The sequence below is a fragment of the Ochotona curzoniae genome, unplaced genomic scaffold (assembly GCF_017591425.1).
Source record: "Ochotona curzoniae isolate NIBS_2020 unplaced genomic scaffold, NIBS_Ocur_1.0 patch337, whole genome shotgun sequence".
NCBI lineage: Eukaryota > Metazoa > Chordata > Mammalia > Lagomorpha > Ochotonidae > Ochotona > Ochotona curzoniae.
In genome coordinates, this window is record NW_024466903.1 from 673,636 (window position 1) to 696,409 (window position 22,774).

The following is a 22,774-nucleotide window of genomic DNA, read 5'->3' on the forward strand; positions in this document are numbered from 1 at the left end:
TGTTTGTATCTCATTTTGGAATGCCATGCTGTAAATTCTAGCTCTATTCTTGATTCCACATTCTTGCTGATGTGTGCCCTAGTACAGATCAGGTGATGGTTCAAATAATTGACTGGGTACCATGCACATGGGAGACCTAGATTAACTCCAAGCCTCTTAGTTTTGTTCTGGACTGGGGTCGTAGTAGTTGTCAATCAGGGAGAGAAACAGTACATTAATGATCTCTCAGTGTAAGTTTTTAACTCTGTGTAAAGATATCTACTTTGAAAATGATGCATATGTTAATATGGCAAAATATAAACAATGTTGATTGGACACTACCTTTCATCAATTAATCAGCAAATAATCATGTTTCATAAAAAGGAGATGAATAGATTTAAAAATTTTGGAGACATCTTATTTACATATGCTTTTATTAGGTGAAAATTTATTCTGTATAACAAAAGTATCACTTTTAAAAGTGTGCAACTATAAGACAGAAAAGAGTAACTTACAACTCAGATGACATAGTGACAGAAGTTTGACAACCTCCATTGAAAGAGCAATCAATAGGTCTTTATACAGTCAAAACAATCAAAATAATTAAACCTTACAAATAATGTAAAATTTCACTAAAATTCATTCATTGCAGATATCACTGTGTTTTAGCAGCTATTTTAGCTTATTGATTAAAAGGCTTTCTAAAACTAAGAGTATCCTTATTTCGGAGCATAACATGAACTATATATTTCAAGTCAAATGGTAAAGGCAGTTGTAAAGAATACCTGAGGGAAGATTTTTATTTTATTCCTAAGAAGTAAGGAGTTTCAAACACAGCTGCTCAAATCTCTCCTATAAAATGGTGCAATGTCTGTACGTAACCTGTTAGTTTCCCCATATTCTTTCAACATGGCCACATCAATTGTGTACCTAACACACCCTAAATAATTCTCAACTGGTACTGTTTGGAGCATAAAGAGCTAAAAGAAACAAAAACAAAATAAAAGACTCTGTACATGTTTGTTCAGTACATATTTTTTTTTCAATATTTTCTATCTTGGCTTGAAACAGAAATAAACTCATGAATGAAAAGATACAAATGCAATGGTTTTACTTCAAAAAGGAGAAAATATATTTTAAGAATTATAAATTAGTAAACCTTTACGAGACCAGATACCAAATATTCTTTCCTTGAGAATAAACCTTCCCAGTGAAGACAGGATCTGCCTTATCTTGAGATCTCACTGTTACTTTGCTACTTGGATGAATGACTTGGAGAACTGTAACAGAGCTTCTGAGTGAAGCATAAAGTAGTGGTTTAGCTATGTCAGCGATGGATATCAGATAGAATGTGGTGGATATCCACACTGAAGTCTTCCTGATGCTTTTTTGTTTCTCAAAGACATAACTGTCTCTAACTCTCAGAAGTATTTCAATATTTTTTTTTCCCACAGTGATTCAAGTACAAAACAAAAGTAATGATGGAAATTCCTCTTTTAGAAGATATTTCTCACAAAACTTTAATTAAATATAGTGTAACTGGTTGCTAGATCTGACATATTCCTAAAATAACATAGGTATGGTTAACTGATATAAGAAAGAAATTCACAATTTATATGCCACCATAATCAACCCTTAAATAATACAAGGTAGTTAACTGGGTCTAAGAAAAAAACTTCAGTTTCTATTTGTAAGTTCTTTACGTGAATGTCAATGGCTATCATGCCATTATATTGGTTCATACTTATTTCTTACATAAAAGTATTATTACTATTTGCACTAACAGTCTATGGCTTGATTGTTCTTTGAAAAATGATTAATTTTTAGGAAATAAATAAAGCTAATCTTAATGAAATTGAATTGCATTTTATTTAAATCCATTTTAAGAGTCATTTTATCATCTAATGGCTATTTTATGATAAATTTACGGGAACCCCTTTCTGAATTAATGTTTTCATACTCTGAAAATTTATGTGTTTTGTGTCATACTACCTACTACTCTTAATAGAATTAACTATATTATAAATAAAAAATGATGTAATTATATATTAGATTTTTGCAGCAGTTATAGTTCTACATATCTATTAATAGAATGCATTTTATTATTAGTTTATAAAGCAATTAAGTTTTAACATACAATTGATCAATTTGACTGTCAAAATGCAGCAAGCAGCTATTGATCACAAGTATTTTAATCTAAAAGGTGTGTAAAATATAACATTTAAATCAAGGATATTATGTGTATGGGAATTTAAAGTTCTTAAGCAATTTCAAGTAAATAACAAGTGCTTTTTATTTCCACATCTCTAAAATCTGACTGTTTTGGCTACTTTTGGTTATAATAAAATCTAAAAAGATAATCCAATTGTAGAAACAATTTTAGTTGTTAGCACTAAAGATATGAAAATCAAAGTAATAATACATTAAAATGCTATGTTACCTTAGAAATGATACATATTGAAATATTGTATATTTATAACAATTATGAAACAACTGTCTCCCTAACAATTGAGAAGCAATCATAAACTTTTATTGAGGTACTTTCCAACCCTTCTGAAATCTGTAATGTATGATGAGAATGCAAAAATAGTAATCATGCACAAAGTGGCAAGCTCTATGTAACCCTGAATCTGCAATGATGGCGTGGATTATGACACAGAAAGTACGCCTTCCTGAAGACTTAACTTACACAATTAAAAACGAAAACAGTATTTTAATGTGTTCCTGATTCACAGTAAAAATCAGAGTAACAGTAATTTTATCATTCTTAAAAATGGCATCATTTTAGAGTTATTCAGTCTGAATATCAATATAATTGTGTTGTTTGAGTCATTGAAAAACAACACATTTTTTTGAAACACATGTGGAATAGCCATGTTATGAGTTCTTTAGGCCCAGTATGCACATCTGATTTAACTGTGTGCTAACTCCTTTATGGAACAAAGGCATTTATCTACAGTGGAATGACAGTCATTGAACTAGAATTTTAATTTCAGTTAGGAACACAGGAAATTACACCACAAGGAATGTTATTTGTACAGTTTTTATCTCAGATATTTTTTCAGTGCAATAAAGAGTAGCGACAACCAACAAATCTTAAAATGCCATTTATATGAAAGAATAACAGAAACAGTGTATATTGATTTGGACAGGTTTTCCCCATAATTCAAAACAAAACAAAAAAAACTTTATTTAAATCATGGGCTTCTGATAACAAGGACTCCTTAAGCAATGTATCAATATGCATTAAACATCTTAGTATAAGTTGTTCTTTCTTTACTGTATCTTTCAGACCACTTGCGAGTTAATTCCAGATAAAGACCTGGTTTATGAGGTCGGTAATCTAGGTATACCGTATTGCTGGTTCTTTTGGGAACAGCTTTTTCAATCTGAGTTCCTTCATGCCACTCATTAAAAGATGTAATGGAAATTAAACTGGGTTGAGCCTGAATTGCAGCAGTCATAGACACTTCATAATACTTCCCATTGATTCGGTTTCGAGTGTTTTGAGTATTCCATGGACGGATGCTGGTGTCTATGTAACCCGGACCCACGCTTGGGATGAACATCAAATTGTATCTGTCACAGAAGACTTTTAGTTTGGGCCAGTTCTGGTGTGACGAGCCATAAGTAAAGCCATTTGTGGCAAAGTAGGTGTAAATTCCATCAAAACCACTTCGAAGAATATCATATTTATGTTTTTCTTCTACCAGAAGTGCAATAAACAAACCATCATAAGGAGAATTGCGAACACTGTGAGCACCGGAAGGGGTTAACAGATTGATCCATTTTTCAGGCTTTGTGATATAAGAATCATAGATATAAAACATAGGAAGGGTATTCCCAGCCTCTGTCTTGTATCTGTAAAAGGCAGAATGATTTCCGTATCTAGAATACAAACATATGTAGAAGTCAAATGAATATTCGCAAGTTACTTTTCACAAACACTGTGTAAGCCCTGGACAAAGTAATTATTAGGAATTAGCTTATTGGTCAGTATTTGGGGGGGGCAGCAATAATAGAAATTAAATCATTAAAATGCACTTTTTAATTTCACACTTTAAAAATGAGGCACTGGGTATAATACTGACAAACAAGGGATAAATGATCTCATATTAAAATTTAAAAAATGATGACAAAAGTGATTTAGATGTCCTTTGTTCTTTACATGAATACATAAACTGCTTTTTCTTTTGAAATAAATATCCCACTGTGGTTGGCAGGTTTCTTTTTTGAGAGTATGGCACCTGTCACAGACTTTTATCAGTAAAATCCTTTAACAAAAAAACTACATTAATACAATATTTACTTGCAACAGACATACAAATTAAGGCACAGACTTATAAAATCAAGCTATATATGTAACCAGTAATATAAAAGTACTTTACATTTAGTAATCTGAATCTCCATTTAAAAAAAAAAAACAAAATTCTGTAAGATTTAAAAAATATTAATTTAGGTCATGAATGACCTTATAAACTTGTAAAACAAGAAAAAGAACAATCTTTATTCCTAGTGAAAGTGAATTGTAAGAAACTTCAGAAATATTCCTCAAAATGATTGTGACATTCATTAATATAATAGCTTAAATTAATTTTATTACGAACATTTCACAAATCATGCAAGAATATGAAATGTAATTTAAACATACTGTTACTACTAAAATTATTACTGGATCATAGATCATGAATTATAAACACTGAGGAAACTCACTTGTCTATTATATATTTGACATTTTTATACATGTTCTGATCATCGCGATTGTTATACGGTTCTATATGAAAAGTGACCTGAAACAAAGAAAAAACTAAATTGGAGTAAAAATTAAAATCTTTTCCATATCCATATTAAATGATTAAACTACACTGAACATAAAAGATACCATATACATCTTAGTAACAGCATTTACTAACAGTTTCTTCTATTAAAATATGCTAATAATTTTGCACTAATTACCTCAGTTAATAAGCCTATAAGATACTTATCATTACCTTTACTTTCGAAATGATCAAATCATGGTTTAAATAATTTCATTTACTTGCTAAAGTTTATACAGTTACAAGGAAGCAACATACATGATCAGAATTGACAATCCAAATGTTCAACTACTGAACAAAGTTTCTTTCCATACGTTTAATCCTTAGGAAATGGTAGTGTAAGCACATTTTTATGCTATATAAAATATAAGGGGATAGGGCCCAGCGGCGTGGCCTAGCAGCTAAAGTCCTCGCCTTGAACGCCCCGGGATCCCATATGGGCGCCGGTTCTGATCCCAGCAGCTCCACTTCCCATCCAGCTCCCTGCTTGTGGCCTAGGAAAGCAGTTGAGGACAGACCAAAGCCTTGGGACCCTGCACCAGTGTGGGAGACCGGGAAGAGGTTTCTGGATCCTGGCTTCGGATCGGGATAGCATCGGCCGTTGTGCTCACTTGGGGAGTGAATTGTTGGATGGAAGATCTTCCTCTCTATCTCTCCTCCTCTCAGTGTATCTGCTTTTCCAATAAATAAATAAATCTTTAAAAAAATATATAAGGGCATAAACTTTACTTATAGACATACCTTTATTCAAGAAAAGTTCAAAAACTGACCCAAAAAACTCTGGGCTTTTTTCAAATGTATGACCACTAGGCTTATTTCATATGGAATCAGCAGCAAATTTTTTCAATTGACAAAAAAATTGTTTTTTATAGTTAAAGTAGCAGTTTACAAACTGATCTGTACTAAATTTCTACTTTATTGAAATCATTTACAAAAACTACTGAAAAGTAATATTTACAAGTTCAGAGAAAAATTGTCATGCTTAGTGACTTGATTTATCTCAAACACAGAAGGTAGTAACTAAAATATTTTTGAATACCATGCACAAATTTAATGTTTTTATCTTTAAAAGGTGAGACATACATAAGAAAAATAAATCACAATGTCTGAAGTAGTTTTTATGTTACACTGACTTTTACATAAAACTATTTTGTACATTACTTCTGATAATTCAGATAGTACAGATAATATTTCCCTTAAATCACTATTTTAACATTTTTGAAGCAAAGAACATGACCATTTTTGCTTCTAGTACCAATTTTACTGATTTACCAACAGCACTTAAAATATTTATTGCCATGTAATTAAGTCAATAAGACTTAATTTTAGGTTTTGGTCTGAAAGAATTACATGTGAACTAGAGACTTCCCCACTACTTCAATATAAACCTTCTTCATGTTCAAGTATCCAATTAAAACAAAATCTCTTTTAAATTAACCAGTGCTATCAGTTTTCACAGAACTGATTTTAAAGGTGGTATTTACTGTAAACATCATTCTGTTTTTAATAGAATTAAATTACAGCAATATTACATAAATGAAGGTAAGGTTTTGTCAGTAAGAAATTAAGATCAATTACTTTTTTCATTATTTTGTTGGTACTATATGTATTATAACTGTAAACATATACTTTTATTAGCTTTTGAATATTCTTTTTTTCTATTTTGTCATTCATTATATTTTGCTTCTCTTCTTATTTATTTAAGATTATATCAAAAGTAGAATGTTATATAAGGTGACTAACTATAGCATAATACCACAAATGGAATAGTTGGCCCTTCCATAACTCACAAAATTGGAATACTGTAAAGTTACAATCACAGAAACAAGCAATCCAATAAATGCATACATCACAAAAAACTGCCCTTGAACTTCACTGAAAAGTTTAAACAGTAATATTAGACGTGTTACAAAAATAACACTGGATAAATATATTTTATGTGTATGTTGAGTAAATAATATACGAATATACTTAAATATCACACTGGAAAAACTAGCTATTTCATTTTATCTGTTTCATTTTTATTCTTTTCAAAAAAGAATTTATAACTTATGTATCATCTTTTTTTAAAGAATTATTTGAAACGTAGAGTGATAGAAATTGCTTATCTGCTGATTAACTTAAATGGCCACAGGAGTCAGGCCTGGAAAGTTGAAATCTAGAAGCTTTTGAATATTCTTTAAAATGATTTTGCATCTTATTTGAAAGCTGAAGAGACACATACATACACATGGAAACAGACAGGGATCTTTCTCCACTTGTTCGCTCCTTAAATGCTAATGGCAGCCACAACTGGGCCAGATGGTAAATGGGAACCTGCAGGGCTCACCTAACATTTCCACGTGGGTAGCCGGAATGGGAGCACGGAGCTATTCCCCGGGGACCCCGGAGTGAGCAGCAGGAAGAAGCTGGACCAGAAACAAGTGAGACTGGAACTGAGTGCTACGATGTGGCATCCTCAGTGAAAACTTAAACACCTGGCAAAAATCTCTTTTTCATATTTGCTCTTTAGCAAATTTAGGTACTTTAATATTGGTGTAATATTGTATTTTTAGTTGTTTCAGATACAATATTGTATTTTCTAATCTCCCATTTTATATATAATTAGTCATATCTAAACAAATATCCTATATCAAAATGAATTTGCCTTTATAGCTGTGAACTAAACGGTCAGCTTCGTCTGTTAAGACTAAATCAATTGAACTAGTTTCCCAATAAATCTAAAAAACCATTATTGATATAATATTGATCATTTTTGTTCACTTTTTTTTAAGATTTACTTATTGTTATTGGGAATGCAGATATACAGACAGAGTGGGGAGAGACAGAGAGGAAGATCTTCCATCCGATGATTTACTCCCCAACTGACCCCCAACAGCTGGTGCTGCACCAATCCGAAGCTGGGAACCAGGAGCTCTTCCGGGTCTCCCACATGGGTGCAGGGTCCCAAGGCTTTGGGCCGTCCTTGACTGTTTTCCCAGGCCACAAGCAGGGAGGTTGATGGGAAGTGGAGCTGCTGGGATTAGAACCTGTGCTCATATGGGATCCTGGCATGTTCAAGGCAAGGACTTTAGCCACTAGGCTACAGCACTGGGCTCTGTTCTAACTACTAAACTGGAATATTTCTAACTACTAAACTGGAATAAAAGTGCTTTGCAGTTTAATACTGTGACATGTCAGAATTTCTCCCTTCCATTTAGAAAAATCTATTAAAGTAACATTAAAATATTTGCATAAGGGTTGCTCAACATCAGAAAAAACATGATATTTGTTTTTGGAATTGGCTCATTTCACTCAAGGTAATGGTCTACAGTTGGGACCACTTTCCTCCAAATGGCAGAATTTCATTCTAATGGAAACGTAGTTTTCCATAGAGTAGATGTACTATAGTGTCCTCATACCTTCCTCTTGCAAAAGGCATCTGGGTTCTTGCCACGCCTTTGTTACTGTGGACAGTGCTGCTATGAATAAAGGCTGCTTTTTCATATATAGGTTTCACTATTTTTATATTTCCAGGAATGGGATTGCAGAGTCATATGGTATTTTTTGTAAAGTCCTTAGAGTATTCTCCGGCCTAGAGTGTGTGCTCAGGCTGGGGGTTGTTCACCAGCACTATGAGAAACTGGAATACTTGGTTTTTGTGGCTAACTTCCGGTTTTCAGTGCTAAGGACAAACAAACAGCCCTGCCACTTTTCAACAATACTGGGGTGACAGATCTTTGTTTAAAATCTGTTCTTTGGTGGACTGAATAGACTCGGCTGGAAAGCTGATTTTGATTTGGTAGGCCTCTTATAATATGGATGATTGTCATGAATAATGAACCCTTGGCAAGTCAATAAACTAGCTTTATCAATCTGGAAGTTACAGAAGTTTTTCTTTCCACATGTGCAGCTCTTTTCAAGTTCTTTCATCAGTCTCCTGCTGGGCAGCATCTTGGGGAAAATTAAAGCTTGATGGGCTGGGATGGCTCTGTTCCAGGTTGTAGGTGAAGTCTGAATCAGCTCTACAATTCTGAATCCCAGGCAAAAAGCTGTATATTCTCATATAAGAGAACAGCAGAACAGCATGTGATATGCAACATGTTTTCTCACATTTTGAAACAGGTCATAAAGCCAAATCAAGCATTAATGTCTTCATTGCCAATCAATATCATGAGAAACTATGTATAAATTTCAAGTTCTCTTGTGATAGCACAATCAATTTAACTTTTAATTCTACTTTCCATGAACTTTCTAAAGTTATTTTTTTAAGATTTATTTATCTATTTATTAATATTGGAAAATCAGATATACAGAGAGGAAGATCTTTCGTCTGCTGATTAACTCATGTAGCTGCAACTGACAGAGCTGAGTCAATCCAGAGCCAGGAGCCAAGAGCTACTTCTGGATCTCCCACACGGGTGCAGGGTCCCAAGGCTTTGGGCCGTCCTTGACTGCTTTCCCAGGCCACAGGCAGGGAGATGGATGGGAAACAGGTCCATATGGCATCCAGGAGCATGCAAAGCGAGGACTTTAGCTGGTAGGCTATCACGGCAGGCCCCAAATTTTCTGAAGTTTTATTGTATGCCTGTTCTTCCCAAGGATGGGAAGTATAACGATATGTGCAAAACAGTGTTACAGCTCATAGAACATCTTTGTCTCGTCTCACTGAAAAGATTTTATCATTGTTTTGTTAGTAATGGTTCAGGGTAGAGGGACAGAGTGGAAAGGATCCTTGTCTGATTTCCATATTCTCTGTACTGTCAACTCAGTGATACCTATATGTTCTACTGCCCTTTTGTTAGAGTGATTATGCTGACAAGTCTATAACAGAAGAGATAAACTAGCCTTCTTAGAAATGATTTTGTCATTTCCATCAAAACCCCTTAAACTGTTTAGCTCAGGGGGTTCGGGGCAAAAGCAGCTCCCAACAGTGTGATGTCTGTGGGGGGGTGCCCCTGCCGGGCCGGACCCAATGCTGGGGACTCAGGCCAAAGCCACTGCCAAAAGGCAGTGACCAAGTCCTTGGCTTTTTCCAGGTCCAAGACAGCTCTTCCCCCAGGGCAGGTATACCCTCATGGAAACTTGGGAACAGGATGCATGTCCTAGCTCCACCCTGTCGCTAACATCTTGTGGCAGGATGAGTTTGGGAGGGCTTCAGGCTTTGGGGTTGGGGGCAAAAGCAACTCCTGACAGTGTGGTCACTGTGGTGGGGGGATTCCCCTGCCAGGGTGGACAAAATGCTGGGAACTCAGGTCAAACCACTGCCAAGAGGCAGTGAATGAGTCCTTGGCTTTGGGCACCAAATGGTGCCAGGTTCTGCCTGCTGGCCACCCAGTGGCAAACTCTGGGGTTTTTAGGATATGTAATTGCTGCCTAGGGACACCCATGAATAAGGCCAGTGTTAGTGTAGGTGAGAGATGAATTCTAGGTGATTCCCAGTAACAGGTCATGAAACTTTTGGGCAAGCATGGGGACTGAGACCTAGTGGTTTGGAGGGGAGTGTCCATAAGACCTATTTGGGCCAGACTGATTCACCAGCCCAATTAGCAATCCTGAGATGGGCTGTTAACATAGAGCATCACCGACTGCCACACACCAGTCCACACCAAAGCTATGGATGGGGGCCTGTCTAGTAGGCTAGGTACCAATACCTGACTGGGTGGTTAAATAGTGGACTGGTCACACTTGGCAGGTCAAGACACTAACCAGCACGTGAGAGAACTCAGACCAGGGGTAAACTCTGTGGGGGAAGTGTGGGCCCAACCCTGTGGAAATACAAGTCCCACAGGTTAGCTCACAAGCTGGGGTGGTGATGGGCTGAGCTAGGTGTGACCATGGCACCTGCTATCACTTATGGGTAAAGGAAACAATAGCAGTCTGGGCAGGTCAAGGCAGCAGCACCCAAAGGTGCATCCTAAAATAGGATGTGGGATGGGCTGGGCTGCAACTGGAAGGGGCGGACCGGGCAGGACCAAGCAAATCCCAACTCACAAGAAAGAATAAAAATTAGGGCGGAGCACATGTCATACCGAACTGGGCTCTTACGCTGACTGGTCTGCAAAAGCTGGAGATACTATGCCATAGCATCAAAGGCAAAGGTTGAGACAGGTGGGGGGTCTTAGGCAATTGGGTCAGAGCACCCACTGGCACATACATAATCAAAGCTGGGAATAGACTCGTTGGGGAGCTGTGAGAGTATACACTTGCTGGGTGCAGGGGCCGGAGTGGGCGCTGCATTCTGGTCTGGTCTGGATATAGCTGCAATCTCCACAGGCACAAGTGTGAACTGGAGCTGGGAGCACCAAGCCAGGCTAGATGCCAGCACCATCTGGTGCTCTGGAAAACCTGGGTAGATGTAGGATGGACTAGGCTGGGTCTCTGTCCCTATGGAGCCATGTGTGAGCAGTGTCTGGGTATGGATAAGCCTGGGCTAGACTGAAACATCCAACATCAAGAACTGGAATGAATTGAAGGCCAGCAATGAGGGCTGACCCATGGAACCACCAGTATGTGCAAGATCTGGCATAGGGAGAGATTCTGATGGAGGAGCTTGGGAAACTCCTCTGTCGGGACACAGTCCCTACAGGTGAGCACAAAAACCATGATAGGGAGCAACCCAGACCAGGCCAGAGGAAGATACCCACTGGCATACATTTGGCATAGGTGGGGGGCAGACCAGGCTGAACCCATTCACATCATCCGCTGGTGAATCCGAGCACCAGAATAGAGTGTGGGTCAGGCCGGGTTCGGTTGCGACACAAACCAGTGCACATTATGGAATGCCAAGGAGGGGTAAGCCATACTGGATGTGGTTGCAGCACTCAAACAGCACATGTGAGAACCAGGGGGGGAGGGGCAGAGCCAGCAGGGGGAATGTGGGCTCCACTGCTGGGCAACCACTCCCACTGGAAAGCAAGAGTTGGGATGGGGGCTGACCAGACCAGGCAAGGCTACAACAACTGTGGACCTCAGGTGAGCTAGATCAGCGAAGGGCCAGGTTGGGCTGACTGCCAACTGGTGCAAGCAAAAATTAGAGTGGTGACGGGGGGTTGGCATTTCAGCAGAATCAGCTGGCAGAGGCTGGCACTGGGAGCTTAATCTGTCAAATTAAACTCCAGAACCACCTGGAGAGTGCATAATCCAGAAGTTGGAGTGGCCTAGTAGGGAGATAGTGGGCACCTCCCTTTTGAGTTACCACTCCTACTGGACAGGGACAGGGGTGGCTAGACAGAAAGGCATTCGCCAGTATGTGTGTGGGCTGGATAGTAGGATTGGTTGGGTTGAACTAGGCTTCAATGCCCATTGACATGTACGAGAGCTAAATGGGATGTGGGAGAGACTGAACAAGTCTACGGTATATACTGGCAAGCATGGGAACCAGGGTGGGGGCAGGCCTGGTGGGGATTATGGGGAGTCACCCCAGCTAGGCTGCAGCTTCCACTGGTTTGTGTGAGGGTCGAGTATGAAGTGGACAGGATCGGGCTGGACTACAACACCCATTGGTTCACATGGAAGACAGGGCTGGAAACAGAACTGATCCAGCAATTGAAAAGACCAGCATATGCATAAGTAGATTGGGGTGATGGACTGTGCCAGACCCTGAATTAGTCAGCACACACAAGAATCAGGTCTGGGATCACCTCAGACAAAATTTTTTTGGAGATCCCTCCAACTGAACTGCTGATCTCAGAACCCCAACCATGAAGGGACTATGTCAGCCAGTAGATTCTGAATAGATTTCATCGCAATTGGAACAGCGAAATCGGCGGCAATTCAGACCTATTGAACTATCAAAACTGCTTCAGCAGGACCCTCGGAGCATGCCTTGCACCAGGGACCCAGGATGGGAGGAAGGCTTGGTGGGGCTTTTCCCTTTGTTTCTCCCCTGACCCCAGACACAGGGGAAAATGATGATATTAGTGTGAAAACAATGGTATTACCCACTTTCCTATGGCCATTGACCCTTTGTACCCTAAGTAATTAAGTAAGATTATTACAAAAAATAATAAAAAATTGTTTAGCTCAAAGGTAATGCTAAGTGAGTAACTAAAGCACTATTTTTTGTTCATTTTTTTGGTAATTATTTGCTCATGCTTTTAAAAACACTAACTTACAACACTAATTTTACCTGGTTGAAGTGAATGTATCAAATTTATAATTACAGAGTAATTACAAAATTACATTTACTAATACAATTTTAAAACCTTGTGAAATTTTAACTAACACACCTAGCAATAATAATGTTAATTGTAGGACAAAAGTATCCTCTGAAAACTCCCTGTTCTTAAAAAGAATAAGAATAAAGGATAGACATCTTCATCTCAAACAACAGACAATAAATAAACCACAGCAAAAAATGTGATTCATTGATGAAGACCAAATCTGAATCAATGTGTTATAATTTGTAGAATATTTTCAAAACAAAATTGATGAATTAAGAGGCCTTTTGAAGACTGAAAGAACTATGAAATCAATATTAAATTGGAGAAATGGGTCGAAAATTTCCTTGCTGTGCAGATTAAGAATGATGTTACTAATAAACCAATTATAAAATTTTATACATGGGTACACATGTGCATTCTCAGTCCCAATTTATCAAGGCTGGGTTTACATCATTATTCTTTCACACTGTCTTTAAAGAATTCCAGTAAAGCACTGTCATTAAATGTGACTGTGTTCCAGCTGCCTGCTACTGTGCCTGAGGATGCAGTGGAAGATGGTCCAAAAGCCTAGGCCCTTGCCACCCACCTGGGAGACCCAGCTGGAATCCCTAGTTCTGGATGCAGGCTGGAACAGCCTCATGCATTACAGCTGTTGGGGAAAGAATCAGCAGATGGAAGATATCTTCATCTCTGATTTTTTCTTGTTCTTCCTCTCTCCCATTGCCAATATAACTCTTTCAAATAAAAAAAAATGAATCATACAAAAATCAGATATTTTTCTAAACAACACCAAAGTGGAAATCACAGAAAATTCCAATAAAAAAAAAAAAGCCTTCTGTGAATCTGTCTTGTCATTTCACAAATGACAGGGATAAGCCAAAGGATTAAGGAACTAACTTGAGTCTGGAGATTCTCAGCCAGACGAGCTCATTTCACTGCCCTGGATCTAATCTTCCTCATACTACACCAAGAGGCCAGAGAGTTGTTACAAAATTTTATGAAACATTCACAGTAAGATATCACATTCTAAATCTTCCTGATCATCTGATATAAAATCTGATATAAAGAGATCAAGTTTTCTGGCAACATTTACTCCATTAATGATAAGGCTTGTTGTCCCAAACAGCCACACAGAAGTTTGGGGCACAAGAAAAACTAACCTATCCTCATCCATCAGAACATTTCCACTTTGTTTTTAAAATGTTCCTGAAAGTACTACAACAGCCATGTTCTTAAACTCTCATCTCCAAAGATTTTAGCAGTAACAGATATGTGGCCTTTGGACCTGCTTTGTGGAAGGTAAGCCAATCATTATCCAGTCTCATTGGGGTCAGACCTGGAGGTTTGCCTCTGCTGTTTCCACTGTCAATGAGAATTCACTGAACAGCTCTGAGGATACGTGACAGTTCTTGACAATGAGCTTGTTTGAAAGATGTAAGCTGCAGCTTTATGTGAAGGGTTCAAAAAGTTAGTATTTTTAGCTGTTTCTCTTTTCCTAGAATTTCATTTCTATTCCTCAATAATTAATACATTTTAAGCAGAAAATATAAGATTTAAATAAAATCAGTTTATCTTATTTCTACTTGAAACAAAATATTTCCATCATGATCCACTTCATCTTACACAGAGCTCAATCCCTAGGAATGAGAGGATGCTATTGAATTATGACAGATAAACTGTAAAAAGTTTAGAATTAAAAAAAAAGTCCCAAAATTTAAAAAATGTTGGTAGCATCTGAGAATTTAGGGCACACAGATAATAGTTAAAATGAAGTGTAATTACCATCTAAATGTAGAATATGAAAACATACAGTATTTATAATTGAAGACAAACCTGAACAACAGAGCAATCAGAAAAAGCATCATTAGACAAAAACATTATTGTTCAAGCAGCATGGACAATGTAAAAAGTAACACCGCCAAGATCATGAGGAAAAGATCATGGATAAACATGTCTTTCACAGCTGAATTTAAACGATTCATCAGTTACATATAAAATTCCATGTGCTTGTTTTCAAACTTCATGTTATGTTTCACTGGTCTCTTCATATTGAGACAGGCATCATGTTTAATTTTAAATCTCACCATTTCACATAAAATGCTGTTTCCTAGACAGACAATGTTACTGCTTGTTATTAAAGGTTTTTTTTTTTCTTGAATTTCACTTTATTCTTACATATGTAAACTTCCGGGACCACCACCCTGTCAAATCCTGTATGTATATCTAAGTGAAAGATTTCACTAGGCTCTCAACAAGTTTGATTCTTCACATCAAATCTATATTTGTTCAATCATATTGTTATTTCATAGCGTCTAATAAAATATCAACAATTGCTCTTCTATTGATGTTATTTTCAATGTACTTTGTCTATCCATCCCCATAGCATAAGAATTACTCCAGATTGTGCATTTGAAAATATATGTAATTCTTTTTGAAACAGTAGTAACTGCATGTGTGTGCGCATGTGTGCGTGCGTGTGTCACGGAAGGGGTATAGACAGACAGGAAGACTGAAGCAGAGATCTCGCTGCTTCACTTTCTATGTGCCTATAATGGCCAGGACAGATATCCTGCCATTTCAAGATGTGATTGCTGCAAAAATCTCCCCTTCCACTCAGACCTTGAATTCCTCATGAATTAAAATTAGGCAATGAGGAGGGATGATTGGCAAGATTCTTGATAAAAAAAAAATAATTACCTAGCATGGCTGCCTTGGTCTCAGGGACCTAGTGCTTGCCTAGACACTGAGCGTTTATATTTAATATATTGTATAAAATTTGACGGGTTGAAGGAAAAAAGCTGGAAAGCTGGTAAGAAGCTAAAGTTGGCTCCGGCCAAGTTGCCTTCCTCTTTGATCCCTTTGTCTTCTGGCTTCTCCTTTTTGGTTTTTCTCCCTTTCTGTGATATCTTTTTCACTTTGTTTTCACTCTTGGCTTTCTTAAGTAAGGAAAATGCTTGTGGCCACCTTCTCCTTCCTCATCAATCTTAAGACTCTTCTTCACAGACAATGCATCTATCAGAAGGACACACAGACAGATGTGCACTTGTTGGGGTGGTCTCCATCCTAATTTCCACTTTTACAGTGGAAGGCATTTTCAGGAGTAATCTAGACTTGTACCGCAGGCAAATTGTGGCAACATGCTTGGCTTCTCAAGCAGCCAGGGTATGATCTTTTACAGATTTTCATTAGTGTTTTGGCTAATCAGTTTGGAAGGATTCACATGAAGCTTAAAATCAGGTCCAAGTTATTTGAAGTAGTCACTGTACAAAAACTCATTAGGGATCTTTGTGCCCAGGGCCATAGCTGTTCCTCATATTCAACACTGGGAGATGTTACCAATGGTGTAACCCACTTGCTCTCAACATCAGCATAAGCAAGTTAAAGTTTCCAACAAATTTCACACATATGGTGTGTCCTTTGTTTCAAACAGAAGCAATCTAGGCTACACCTTCATATAGAAATTCTGAGATCATTCAACACTGAAACAGTTCCATTATCTTGGCCATGACCAGTTTGGTTATGGCCTCAAAGTACTTGTCTTCAATCTCATTGCCTTTTTCCAAAGCACAAATTCCATAGGTCTCTAATTCTTGGGAAGTAATCTCTGCTTTTATCAAGGGACATGGTCATGACTGGGTTTGCGGTATAGAGGCTTTATCTATGCTACTGTCAGGGTATCAATATGTGGTACCTCTCTTGATATAATGATTGATGTAACAGAAATCAGATGCCTTGGACTTCTTAGCACAATGCAGATTCCCAGTTGAATTCACAATATCTGTCTCACTCTAACTAAATTTCATAGAACTTTTCAGAGATAGGGACTATAGGTGAGCAATGAATTGTCAGCTGTGCAATAAGGATTCAATGGATGCCTTTGTCTATAATAGTAGTAATAGATTATCCTCCCAATGTCCTCACGTTCTCTTCCCATCATTCAGGTCTGCTGCCCTTCCCACTATACCCCCTTTTCAATTATTCATATTACATTTTCTCCATTAAAATTAATTTTAATAATGGTCCATCAAATTTGGTATCTTCTCCCAAAAAAGCTTTAAAAAAATGCTTAGTTTATACAGGCTACTGATTTTGAAGTTGTTGAAATCTATTTTACTTATTTGCAAACTTTTAAAGATTTATTTATTTATGTGAAAGAGTGACTCAGACAGAGGAAGAGAGAGAGAGAGAGAGAAAGAGGTTTATAATATCTTATTTCATTCCCCAAATGTTTACAATTGCCAGAGTTTTGCTGGGCTAAAGCCAGAACTTCCTCTGGTTTTTCAGCGCCTTAGCAGGGAGCTGGTTCAGAAGCAGAGCAGCCAGTGCTCAACAGGTGCTCTTGTAGGATACTGGCAATGTGTTAGGTTAATCTTATCATACTATAATACTGTCCCATAATTTTTACACTACTTTCATTAGTTATTTCATCCACTTCACTAATCATAGTATCATTAATATTGCTAATTAAATTTTACTACTATTTACTTTTATAAAACTTAAACTTCACTTCTGATGTTTTCTTCAAGTAGGTTAAGTTTAGATTAAATATTTAAACATATGTTAAATGGTTTGATGTTATTAATTTCCAGTTGCATTGATTGCATGCAGAGAATAAGGATTTTTCTTACAATATGTATTTATTAACACTAATATTGGTTTTTTTGTTTTTAATCTGGAGTTTCAAAAAAAACCTGGAGTTTCAAGGATTTTCTCGGTCAGTAAAAAAATTCCCCTTTGTAGTGTCATATAAATCCCTGTGGTGATTACTATTTCCATAATTCACTAATTTCTGAAAAAGAAAAGTAAGACGCTTAATTGCTCACTTGTTTTGCAATCTGGGAAGAAGACAACTGATCTTAAAGTTGCAATCTTTCACTTTCTGCATTCCACATGCACTTAAATCATGCGTGCATATTTTAAATAAGGCAACGTGAATTTGAGTTTTAAAAAAAATATTTTAGCAAGAATTTATTTTCTAATTGCTTTACAAATGTGTGAAGTCAAATGTTAGCATTTGTTCTTGGTGAATTTTGACATTGAAGGCTTTTAGGCATATTAACTTCTTAGTAATTTCCACTTTATCTTAAGAAACAACCTTTAAAACTTCTTTGTTTTTGCCAAAATAGGCAATACCCATTAATATTAAACATAAGAGAAAAATATCAAGTATTACTGAACTATTACAAATTAAATGTAGCTTAAAATACAAAATGCTTCTTTGCAAAACACAGTACCAATAAGAAGGATTTTAAGTTAAACAGTTTTAGTCTTTTTTAGTTAAAATAAGCACTCCAAAAATTATTACCTTATCTCAAAATGTTAACTTGTACGTAGCTTGAAATTAAAATAAAATACCTTTAGATTATATTTCTGAGCTTTATCCAAAATAGTCGGCACCAAGTCATCAGCAGGTTGTCCATTAGCATCGTTTGTATCTGGTGGATACCAAGACAGGGCTAGCACACCTAATGTCAATAACCAAAAGCAAAGGAAGGGAAAAAGATAGAAACATAAATGATTATAGGTAGTCAAAAAAAGTGTAGAATAATTTTTAATTTTGGTATTTGTGTTGCCGAAGTGAGCACGATAATTTTCAAATAGATAGAAACATTGAAGTTATTTTTCTCCTCCTTCATACATATGGTTATTTTATTACATTATCTAGTCAATATTTACCAATTTTCAGTAAGACATCAACAGTATCTCTTTAAAGTCAATATACTTCTATTTGTTTTAATTAATTATAATTACACATATTTCTGATCTAGAGTGTGATATTTCAACATTTGTATACTATGCCTGCTGAACGAATAGGGGTACTCATCATTCATCTTTTTTTGGTTGTTACTTTTTTATTTTATTACAGCTTAAAACTCCTTTGCTTCCTAACACAGATTATTATCAATTGATCTTCTGTGATCTAAGCCTCCTTTCATAATTTTGTTTATTTTTATCAATAAAGAGGAAGCGAGAGAAAACAAAGTGGCTACATATTAATACTCCTAAGTTTCCAGCCCTAAAATTTTTACTAACATCTTGCAGTAATGATGAATTTTTTAGAACTGATGAAACACTGTAGTGGATTATCATTAACTGCACCCCAAAGCTTATACTAGGGTCCACCCTTTTTGTTGTATAGATGAGTTCTGACAAATGCAGGGTGTTATTTGTTCATCATTATAATATCATACCGTGTAATCCATGAAACAGCAATGAATTTGACAAGAAAAGAAAGTATTTGAAATAAATGAAATGGAAAACAAGAACATCAAAACATATGGGGTGTAGCCAGAAAAAAAAAAAAAGAAAAAAGTATGGATCAGGTTGCTGAAATTACATTTTCCATGATCGTTTCCTTATATCAGAGAACATATTGTAGTTGTTCTTTTATGATTGACTCATTTCATTGAGCATAATGGTCTCTAGTTGGGACCACCTCATTTTAAATGGTATAATTTCATTGTTCTTAATAACTGAACAATATTCCATGGATTAGATATACCGCAGTTTCTTTAACCACTCTTCTTTGGACACGCATCTGGATTGTTTCCATGTCTTTGCTATAGTAGGTTGTGCTGCTGCTTTTTGTTGACTCCTGGCTTCAGCTAGGCCACAGCCCTGAGTATTGCTGCCATTTTAGGGAGTGAACCAACAGATAGAAGATAACTCTGTATTTATCTCCTCTCTATGACTTTCTGTATTTCAAATAAACAAATAAACCTTAAAGAAATGAAGATTCTTGATTTTAATACAATGTAAGAGTTTCTGGAAAAGAAACTCTATCACTATCACTCAGAGCACTATCACTTGTGGAATCAGCTCAACTGAAAAAAGACATGGAGAATGAAAATTTCTTATTCCAAAAAGCTAAAGAGAGTAAAGAATTCCTTGGCCAAAATGAAGGGATAACCAAACATACATACAATGATAACCAAACACAAAAACAAAGACCACAACATGAACATGATCCAGCAGAAACAAAAAGCAACAGAAATGAACATACACAAAATTCAGATAATACTATCACACACTCCCTTCAGAGTTCAATAAGTATAAAAGGCACAATTAGTAAAATTGACAAATTCAGAAAACTGTTGTTATGACATTGTTCCTATTTCATCTCCCAATCCATTATCCCACCTTTATGAGGTTGGGTATTACAGTCGAATGTCATGGAGTTTGAATGCATAGCTAATCATGTATTAGCTATACGACTGTGAGCAGTTAACTTCTCATGGCTTCTGTAGCCTCCTCACCAAAACTAAGGCTGATTTTTATCTTAAAGAATATACATGACATTTCATCACCCCGACTAGTATCCAATACATGTTGGTTCCTTTCTCTTTTTTCTTCTTTATTATTTCTTCAAAGTTAGTGCTCTCTCCCTGCCACTCTCCTCTACACACAGAGATTTTGCATATTGATACTATAATCTCCATTGCAATTTTTCTTAACTCTCATCCTTTGGTGACTTATATTCCTGTTCTCTCTCAAATAAGCACATCTCCAGTGCTCACTAGCCATATGTCACTGGACAGCACAGATATGGAACATTTTTTCATAGAAAGTTTTACTGGACAGCACCACCAAATAATCATAATTCACTAAGCACAGAAGCACCTTTTTTTGCCTGATGATTTATTTTTTCCAATCCTCTTTATAGTTATGTTTCAGCTCCTTAATGTATCAATCTTGACTTCCATATATCCATTTCTCTTTTTTTCTGTTGTGTATTTCATGTTTAATGAAAAAAACAGAATGAACATTCTTTTTTATATTTTTTGTCTCACCACACGCACATGAAAATAGATAAAAATGAAATAAAAAGCTAGCAATACCATCCTACTTGTTTCATTTTACTTATCTGTCATGCTTTTTAAGGCAATTTGTATATTTTTTTTTCTATAGGTAAAGCTTCTAAATTAAAATGATACAGGTTTGATGAAGCTTGATTTTTTATATATCCATTTCTAACACCGTTCTGTGCTCCATAATTGAACCACTCATTACGCCTGACTAAATAGGTTAGGAAACATATCAATGGTGATTCAATTCCTGAAGGTATTGGACATCTTACAATGGTAATAAATTCTAATAGCAAAAAAAAAAAAAAAAGATTCTAATAGAAACCACAAAGGTTTCTAAGTCAAATGAGTAAAATTTATAAGAGATGATAGTCCACATTTCTACTGAACCAATTACTTAGCTACTACACTTCTTAAAGTCCATCTTTTTAAATATGAACATACTAAATGCAAAAAAATGGCTGTATTTCTCATGAGATCTATTCATAATGATTTATCATGCACAGGACTGCAATGTAACTAATACATAATAAATTGGTGAAGGCTATTGAGATATTCTAATCATTTGCTTCCAATTTGTGCATTCATTATGAATGTGATCAGAAGAGAAACAAAGCCTTTATCTGTATACTTACGTGGATTTATTTATATACAGTGCAAAATGTTAAAATTTTTAAAAATGAAAGAATGAAAGAAAAAGTTGGGGAAAGAATGTCAAAAACAGATTGTCCATCCAGTGGTTCACTTAACAATTATATCTATTCTGAGCCTAGGACAGACCAAAGCCAGGTGACAAAGCTAGAGTTCCACCTAGGTCTTACACCTTTGTGGCAGGAACCTAAGTACTTGGCTCATCATCAGCTAACTCATATAACCATGGGCGTGAAGATGATCAGATAGGCACAGCAGTGACAATACAAACCAGGGGCTCTGATATGTAACAGGGGCCAAAACTACCTGCTTAACTTGCTGTGCTATGACATCCAAACCTACAATGATTTTAAAAGCAAAACTATGCATCTAAAAAGAATAGTAATTAAAAACATAGGGTTTGAAGTCAGAGCTGGAGAATCAAGTCCCAACTCTGTTCACTCCACAGATGAGTATCTATTGGCAAGATATTTTATATAATTTTTCCTATATATAAAATAATAGGTCCATATTATAAGACAAAATCTGTTCTATAAATGTATAAAAGAGAGGGTGTATTACACAGAGTAAAAACATCAAAATATTAATACAAGTAACATTTAATGAAGACATTTATTAAAGACAAAATTATAGTAAATAAATTTGGATAACATCTTTCTCACAGAGCTTGTGATGTGTTTTCTTATATACAGATTACTACTTTATACAGAGCACTTCCTAGGCCTTCTACTTTCTTCCTTTCTGTTTTGTTACTTTTTGCAAAAGTTTATTTTTAATTAACTTTTAAATCACAGTCTTAATACAGTACTAAATATAACATTCAACAAACAAAAAGTAGAAAAAGCATAGTTCTATAGGTGTATAGACAGACAATGGCTAAAATTAAGAAATCATGAGATGGCAATTTAATTCTTATGCATATAAGAGTTAATATATAATGTTAATATATAATATTAATATATTAACATTATTTAATATTAATTGATTTATATTATAATATTAAAATTAATTTATATTATAACATTAATACAATATATTAATATTATAATATAAATCCTTATATATACACTATTAGGGTATTTCATATTTGTGTGTGTGTGTGTGTATATATATATATACTATATAATTAGTATTCTATATTGAGTACCACATATCAGAAAAGACAAAACACAGTAATCAACAGTTGTATGCACTTTGCACTGAAAAGATATGATTTCATTCTTTTGTATGGATGAGTAGACTTTTGTTGTATATATTTGCTACATTTTACGTATTCCTCAGCTGATGGATATCTGGGTTGAATCCATATCTTACCTATTGAGAACTGAGCTGCAATAGATACGGTGGTACCAAAAAAAAAAAAAAGTTCATTAGGAAA

General features: G+C 35.8%; 1 protein-coding gene across 1 annotated transcript in view; it reads right to left on the bottom strand.

The window, feature by feature from the left end:
- Positions 1 to 396: 396 nt before the first annotated feature.
- Positions 397 to 22,774, bottom strand: part of LOC121167137 (glycoprotein endo-alpha-1,2-mannosidase) — a 37,087-nt gene continuing 14,709 nt past the window's right edge. The window contains exons 3-5 of the mRNA XM_040996517.1: positions 18,296 to 18,405; positions 4,693 to 4,769; positions 397 to 3,867 (exon numbers count right to left, since the gene is read on the bottom strand). Of these exons, the coding sequence (XP_040852451.1) occupies positions 3,216 to 3,867; positions 4,693 to 4,769; positions 18,296 to 18,405 (839 nt within the window). The 3' untranslated portion in view covers positions 397 to 3,215. The remainder of the gene's footprint in view (positions 3,868 to 4,692; positions 4,770 to 18,295; positions 18,406 to 22,774) is intronic.